The sequence below is a fragment of the Gracilinanus agilis genome, chromosome 4 (assembly GCF_016433145.1).
Source record: "Gracilinanus agilis isolate LMUSP501 chromosome 4, AgileGrace, whole genome shotgun sequence".
Taxonomy (NCBI): domain Eukaryota; kingdom Metazoa; phylum Chordata; class Mammalia; order Didelphimorphia; family Didelphidae; genus Gracilinanus; species Gracilinanus agilis.
This window is the reverse complement of record NC_058133.1, coordinates 409,178,233-409,187,030: the sequence shown is the minus strand read 5'-3', so window position 1 is coordinate 409,187,030 and position 8,798 is coordinate 409,178,233. Positions and strand designations below refer to the sequence as shown.

Below are 8,798 nucleotides of genomic sequence, written 5' to 3'. Positions count from 1 at the left end.
CTCTTTCATGAATGAACTTTTATTCTTGCTAAAATCACAAGCCTATCTTACTCCCCAGTCTAAGTTCATACATAGTGGCTTTTCTTTGCAGCTGACTTAATAACAAGCAATGGAGAATGAAAAACTGGTGAGTTCTGCCAAAACACTCTGGATCCTATGGCCAGCTGTCTGTACAGCAGGCTGTTCTAAGTAAACAAGCTGGAGAGCATCATTCTCTGCAGAACAACATGCTTTTCAGTCCTTGCACAAAAGCCGCAATTTAATGTGTTGTAAAGCTAGCCTGACAATAAATACAAGAAAAGGTCATTTTAGATTGAACACAGCTTTTCAATAATGGGAATTATCTAATGCAACACATGGCCATGTTCTTCCTTTACCCTGGAGATCTGGAGACATTTCAGATCATCGATGGGGCAGAGAAGTCTAAGGTCTAAAGTCTAATAGATAGAAATTAGAAGAGCCACAAGGAAACATTGGGAAGGGGCGAAGCCATTATTAAGGTTTTACTTTACTAATTTTACTAATTAACTGAAGTAGCTTCTGGAATGAAAGCTCTACTTCTCAAATCTTTGAAAACATTGTTTTTAGCAGAGGAATAATAGCTAATTATAAGAATTGCTCTCTAGCTTATAAAGGAATTTCAGGTTGACTTGGAAAGCATTTTCTTTAAAGTGATCCCTTGATGTAGGCATCTTAATTTTTGTGATTCCCCATTTTACGAATTAAAAACAAAATGAGACGAGGAAAGGTTGAATGACTTCTCCAGTGTTACGCAATAAGTATCAGAAATGATAGTAGAGATTACGTCTTCTGACTCTAAGGCAAATATGTTGCCCTATTCTTCCAGGAGAGGAGATGGTAAAGCATTAACCAACAGATGAACTAGATTGTCATCATAAATGCAGAGCAGCTTATTACAAATGCACTAACTTTTCCTACCAGGTCAAGACATATGTGAAAATCACACTGACTTGCTGTTAGCTACATTTTCTCTACAAGATCATTGTACTAATTAATCTTTCCCGAAATAAGACATGATTGGCCATCATTAAAAAGTTAACTATTTCAAGAAGTCTTTTGCACATATATTTATGTTGTCCATATGCGATGTTTACTTATCTGTGAACATGTTGGATCCCTCTAATAGAATCCAAGTTTTCTTGCGGTCAGAGACTCTCACTATTGTTTTTGTTTCCTTAACACCTTGTATAATTTCTGGCACATAGTGCTTACAAAATGCTTATTGACTGATTGATCTAAAAAGGAAACCATGCATTAAACAAGTTTACAAATAGCTCAAAGACCATTATCAGAATTAGAAATATCTGCTAAAACAAACTATTAAATGTTTAATTAAGAGTTAGAAAAACTAATCTAAACTGAATAGCTGGTCATTATTTCCATTTGGGGACAGTTATATTTCTCTGTCTATAAATTAGAAGCCTTTAACAAGAAACTGAGATTTCATAGCACATACCACAAATGCATTTATTCTTTCAATGATGCCTCCCATACAGGAAAATTGTTGTCTAGGTCTAAAAAACCTCTTTACTTGAAATTATGAGTATATGCTACCTTTCATAATGGAAGATGATATGACTTAAACATAATCATTTGACAGGACCGGTATTAAGCTGTACGATGCTTATCATTCACATATGTGAGCCTCATCTTTCCCCTGACCAGAGATTAAATCTTCTATAGTGCTGGAAGAGTCAGGCCAGTCAATCGGGCATTAGCCAGACTGATCATGAAATAGGTTTTGTTTTTCTCTATACAAATCCATAAGGTTCACCAGAGGTTTGAACCCTTGAACCTAGTCTCAGTATCATGATCTAGCCAAAATATATGAATTTGGAACCCATAGACACGGATGCAGATTTGAATCCCTAACTCTGTCACTTACTGCTCTGTCATTTAGATGAGTGAGCATGTTGCATTGAGATAAGCCTTGAATCTGGGGTTGGATGACCTGCATTTGAGTCCTAGCTTTTCTGCTTAATTACTTTGTGATCTTGGGCAAAATGCTTCACTTCTATGCACCTCATTTTCTTCCCTAGTAAAAGAAAAGAATTGGATTGGATAATCTCTAAGGGCACATCCTGCTTTAAATTCTATCATCCTTATAATTAGCATTCAAAACTTCATTGCACCCTTTGGTCTGAGACACTGGGATTATTAAAGAGCTATATTATAATCAAAAATAGGAACTCTTCTTAGTAGGAACAACCTTCTGATAACTAGACTTCTCCTAGCTAAGGTTTAATTCAATATAGTTGGCTACCTGTCATCTTTATCATCAAAAGTACAACAAACTTATTCTTGATTTTCTTTAAAGTTTTCTCAGACCTAATGCCATGTTGCTGTAGCAACCTTCACCCCAAAAAGCATTAAAACAAGAAAGAACATAGTCACAAACATGAAGTCATTACCATTTTAATTCCTTCAGTTCAGAACAATTGCTCAGCTATCAGGAAACTCTTAACCCTAGCAATGTATTATTTCCAGCTTGGCAGAAGATGTGGAAGAAGGAGGGAGCCACAGGGGAAAGGTGAACTAAGCTGAAGAATTTTAAATGACTTGCTGAAATGTTTCTTTTTCTTGATGTTTCTACCTTCCCAGATCTTTCTGTCAGATACCCCAGTGTCCCTGAGAGGGGACGAATTCATCTCAAATGGATTTTGGAGGAAAGTTATTATTTTTACAAGTACTAGTAAAGATTGTCGCAAATTGTCTGGTTGATTAGCTCACTTCTGGCCTGGTTTTCTCCATTCTTGATATATATTTTTAAAATTTCCCCTTCTGAAATTCTTCTCAAATTCTCCTGACTTTTCCAGCTCTGCATCCTCCTTTTACTATTTACTCTTTTTCAACTTGATTTTCTTTGTTTTTATTTAGTAAATATACAGCTTTCGTGGTAAAGAAAGAGTGAATTATCTAGAATTCTCATTCATACTTCCATGTCAGATAGAATGTAAGTTTCTTGAGGACCTTCATTGTTATTTTTAATGTTTCTTCAGTGACTAGAATAATGGCAGGCAAGTAATAAATATTTTTGGTTTGATAAAAATAGCAAATTCAGTGCATAAAATAATTACTATGCCATTCAAAAGCATATCTTTTTCTCCCCAGAATGAATTAGCTTGACACGAACAAGAAGAACAAGAGGTTACATTTTCTCCATATCCTATGGATGAAATGCAAATTGTAATGACTCTTCCTATACTGCAGGTCCCTATTTAAACTACATGTAGGGAGGAACAACATTAGAAGCACCTGGTCATAGTCAAAATGCTAATGTCCTGTGGCTATAATTAAACATGGGTCATCATCCCACAAAATAAGAAAATGGTAATTTGAAATATAAAGGCAGAAGACATTACATAAGAAAGGGAAAATCAGAGTGGAAATTTTTTCCATATAGAAAATTATCAAAAGAAGAATGGACAAGCATTGGACACTGGTAAGCTAGAGAATCCAAAAGAAAGCGACCAGGATGATGAAAGACTTTGAGGGATGCCATATGAGGATAGATTAAAGGAGATGAAGGTGCTGAGTTTGACTAAGGGCAGATTTGGGGGAAATCTGAGAACTGTTTTCAAATATTTGAAGAAGGTACTAAATTTGTTCTGTTTGACTCCAGTGGGCAAAACTATGTTGAATAGAAGTTGCAAAGAGGAAAATTTAGAATTGAGGTCAAAGAAAAACTTTCCAATAATTAGAGCTGTCCAAAATTGGAAACAAATGCCTTGAGAGCTGGCAGGTTCCCTCTCTTTGGAGGTCTTCAAAAAGAGTTTCTGCGGGTACTATACCTGGCAGATATAATAAAGTAGGGTTTACTCTTATATGTGGGTTGGACTATTTCACCACAAAGGTTCTTTCCAATTCTAAAATTATGTGATTCCACATAATATACAGGGTGTCTCAAAAGTCTTAAAGTCTTAAAGATACACATACACACATACACAGATACATTTATATATCATTCATACATATATACCCTATATAGGATGGTCAAAAGTCCAAGGGTCATTTTAAGATTGAGGAATACATTGTGTATTTTTGTTTATTCCTCATATCCATGCAATAAATACATTGTGTGTTTATTCCTCAAATTATGTATATATATATATGCAAATACTTGTATATTGATATATATGTACATAATTATATATGTGTGTTTATATACATGTATATTATACATATGTAAATGTTTATATATGCTATGGGAGGTATTAGAGGGTTCTGTTTGCAATACACGTTTATCCTCCTATAAATAAAGGTAATGATAGCTCTTCAACCCCCAAACTCATCTAGTCCAACCCCTTCCTGAATGAGGATGCCCTCTATGTATGACCTACTTAACAAGATGTCGTTCCTCTTTTGTCTGAATCCCTCTTTTGAGGAGGAAAGTATTACTTCTTGAGGTAGCCTATTCTATTCCTGAGTCACTATGATCAGAGATATGCTGGTAAATGGTTAATAACTGGCTCTCTGAAAAAGCAAGATACAATTTTGAGTTTAATCTGATTATTTACATTTTCTCGATCTCTTTCTTAAATCTAAGCAATAAAAAAAATCAGTGAATCAGACTCTGATTTGTAGAGTTTGTCCATTTCTGAGGTCTAAATGGCCATAATGACAATTTAAAAATCAGCTCTGCTGAATGGTTAGAAGTTGGATTTAGCAAACTCCTGGCTCTAATAGTGAGAAACATTCTCCTTACACAAACATTAAAACATGGCAAAGCAAACCAACCAGCATTATTAAGCACTTACTATGTGCCAGGCTTTATGCTTAGCAGTAGAGATACAAATATGAGCAAAAAGAAAGACAGTCCTTGACTTCAAGGAGCTTGTATTCTAATGAAGGTAGACAATACACCAAAAGGACTTAAAGAGCAGCACTGTGGGAAGACAGGGGACAAAGTAGGTGTCTGGGGAACTTTTTTCTTTAGCCAAGCAGAGTAAGGATATATCCTATTCTTTGTAACAGACATATCTTCCCTACATTTTCTCTTATCCAAAGAGAATATACTCAATCATTTTCTCCAAAAAGTTCCTCATATAAGGAAGCTAGTTAATACAGTGGATAGAATATCAGTCCTGGAATTAGGAAGACCTGAGTTTGAATTTGACCTTAGATACTTAACTAGCTGTGTGATAATGGGCAAGCCACATAAATTTTTTCTACTTTAGTGTCCTCATCTATAAGGTGAAGACAATAATAGAACATGATGGTTGTGAAGATCAAATGAGATAATATTTACTTTGGCCAGGTAAATGCTATCAGATATATCTAGTAGTTTGTAATATAAATTACTACCACATCCACACACAACAACAAATTGTATGAACTTTTATACCCTAACTTAAAAGCTGTGAAATTAATTTTCACATATCAACCTGGATTGTTTATATATATTTAAACATTTTATGCTCTTATTTAAAGAAGACTTTAATCTATTTCTTCCGTAGCTTGTAAAATACAGGGGAAAAAACCCAACATAATATGCTGAGGTTGCTTGGGGATGTACATAATCTCCAGTTTTCTGAATTATATGTTTATGTTTAAAATCTATATTTTAACTTTGTAAGTAAATTCTTCTGCCTTTGTACTTTTATTTTATAAATGTTTTCTTAAAAGATAGTAAAACCTGAGGGGGGGAACTTTGGAAACTTTACAGTACTGTTATTGTAATACAGTATGAATTTAAGACCTTCTGTATCCCAAACATCCTTTTCTTGATATTCTCCATTTTATTAATGGTCATCCCAAAGGGCGGCACCCATAACTGGATATAACACTCTTCCCTCTAGAAGCATATGACTTAAAAAGCAGAGAATTTTGATTAAAATATTCCTATAATAGATGACTCGTTCTCTAATATAAGCCCAATCACAAAATAAATAAATAAATGCTTTAATTTAAATAACTTAAATTAAATTATAAATTAATTTAAATAAAAACTTAAGTAAGATACAAATATAAATAGTAAAAAAGATCTTATATGTTATACAAAATGAAATGTTTCCAGGCTGCAGATTGATTGTAAACTCTCTTTCTTTTATTTGGAAAGGATTTCTTTTCTGAAGGAAGGTAGGTTTAGTCAGATTTTTCTATAGGAGGAAAAAGATTAGAGTGTTGAGAGAAAAAGGGCAGTACAAGTGAAGGATGAGTCATGAGAAGAGGAGACATTGAATTAAGGCTGAGATAAGCGAGAGCAGCAATGCATAATACTGGAGTGGTCATTCATCTAACAAAGAAGTACTGAATAGGACTCTCACTCACTCACTCACTCACTCACTCACTCACTCTCTCTTTTTTTTTTTTTTTTTTTTTTTGGATTTGTTATAGGCCTTTTAATAAAGAACTGCTAAAAATATTTACTGAGAACAAATGAGAACATACACCCAATAGTGGTTAGAATATCAAACAGTAACAAATTCTTAGAAAAGTATAGTGTTAGTAACTTGCCTTAGCTTTCTTTGCCATGAGCATTGCTTTATAATTAAGGAACTTAGAATGGACCCGCATCTACTTGTCCTCTTCACTGAAAAGCAGAACAAGCTCTGAAATGAAAGCTGTTATACAGAAAGGACTTGGTTATGACTGCATCTTTTAGTTGTTGTAAAGGAGGTCCATGCTGTAATTGCAGAATAGTAAATTGAAAAGGTATGACATATAACACTGAATTTGGAGCGGGCTACTCTGCCACTTACTAGTTATAAGGTATTTGGTTAGTCACAACACTGGTAGGCCTTGGTTTCCTCATCTGTAAGGGAGTCAGTCCCTTCCAATACTTCAATCTTATTTTAGCATTTAAGCCTAATTGTTAGGGTAGAACATTTAGGTGTTTTCTCTTTTACTTATATAAATCCCCCACTAACTGGTTTTGAAACTTCAGTCACTTTGAAGCCCAGTGCAATTGTTTCTTCATCAGAGGAATGGGTAACAGACCTCCAAGTTCCTTTCTAATTCTCTAATGTTTCTGTGATCTTTTGACTCGGAAGAAATGTATGGTTTTGTTAAAAGATTATCTAGAAGCTAAACTTCTCACATAAATGTTTTATGGAAGTTCTTAAAGTGAATTGTTATCCATTGAGGAAATGGAAGTCTTTATACAAGATAGAACAAAACTTCCGTAAAAAGTTTCCTAGATTTTTACTCATCAGCACTTCAAGAGAAAAATCTATGCAAATAAGACTTCAATTTTAATTTAATTTAAATTATAAATCAAACTGTGTACATGGTCATTTATGAACTAAATATTATAGCTGCTTCAATATAGTTTTCAAAATGAATTGCAAGTCAATAGTCTTGTATAGTTTACAGTGCAAGGTGTATAAAGCTTAACTCATGTTAATTTACACTTCATTAAAAAAATAAACTATAGGAAGACTGTCAAACATCAAGAATATTAATAAATAATGCTTTTTAATACTTCGGTAGTTTTTCCTTTAAGACATTTGTGAAGGTAAGTCTAAAAAGGTAATACTGTTGCCAGGTCAGGATGGTAAAAATATTAAGGCAGCAATTTTGATAATTATCTGGAAATGTTTCTTCAAATTTATTCCATTTAAAAAGATTTTAGTTTAGCTTTGGAAGACATGGGAGAGCTATACATTCTACACAAACTGAAAAATATTGTTTTAAAATACTGTCTTGAATATACATAAAACTCTACAAGTGCTAAATAGTAGATATGCATACTAATAATCTTTTCAAGGTAAGAATTTTTCCTTTGATATAAGTCTTTTTCCTAGGTAGTTGTATTGTGCAATATCATGCCTGAGGTCCTTCTTTGCAACAAGGAAAATAGTCTTCTGTCCTAAAAAAGATAGGAGGTTCATAGACGGTTTGTTGTTGTTTTGTGGAATATGACTTATTAAGAAAGGATGGCACATTAATTGTGTGCAAAAATTTCTTTAATGTGTTGGGGAATGTCCCAAGTTCTGCTTCAGTTTTTGTCACCTGCTCCTCCATTCTGGTTACATGACTTCCAATCATTTTAACAAAGGCCTCTAATTTGTCAATTTTTCTATATATCTCACTCATTTCAGTGGCTTTGGTATGAATATGGGGTACACTTTCATTAACTACTTGTGAGGAGTCACTTCGAATCATATCTAGCATCCCAACAAATTCATCAACTCTAGTTAGTAGGTCTTCAAGACTCTTGTCTAAAGCTTCCATCTCGGGGCCGCCTCCCTCCCCCGCCGCAGGCAGCAGGTAGCCGGCGTAGCCAGCGGCCATGCGACGGAGTAGAGACAGGTCCAAGCCAGCAGCTTCAGTGGCGACTTCCCTGCCCCAGCTCAACCTCCGCCGCACGCCCCGCTCGCCATCCTCCTCTTCCTCTGCCAACGCTGCCTCCTGGTCCTCCTCTTCCCAGAGCCCGGAGGCACTATTGTGACTCCGTGAGACATTCCCGCTGTCGCCGCTCCAGGCAGGGCCCGGGGGTTCGAGCTCCTCCTCAGGTGCCAAGCCATCACGCGGCCCCAGGCCTGCGTGACCCCTCTCCATGGTCTCGCAGCGGTCGGCCACTCACTCACTCTCTTTTTAGATGCAATAGAATATCATGATTTCTGCCATTAATTCCATTCAAGTGAACCAGTTTTGTTTTGTTTTGTTTTGACTAAATGTATCAGCAGCCCCAACCTATCTGATGCTGAAGATCAGATAAAATTAAAGAAAATGAAAAGTTTATGATCTAAGGAGCATATATTCTACAGATTCACAGATAAATAATAAATGTATAACCACACAATAAGTACAGATGTGTGTGTGTATGAGTGTGT

General features: G+C 35.2%; 1 protein-coding gene across 1 annotated transcript; it reads right to left on the bottom strand.

Annotated features, from left to right (window-relative positions):
• Nucleotides 1–7,785: 7,785 nt before the first annotated feature.
• LOC123244138 (biogenesis of lysosome-related organelles complex 1 subunit 4-like) lies at nt 7,786–8,523 on the bottom strand. The gene has a single exon (XM_044672434.1). The coding sequence runs from the start codon at nt 8,521–8,523 to the stop codon at nt 7,786–7,788; it is 738 nt and encodes a 245-aa protein (XP_044528369.1).
• Between the last annotated feature and the right edge of the window lie 275 nt (nt 8,524–8,798).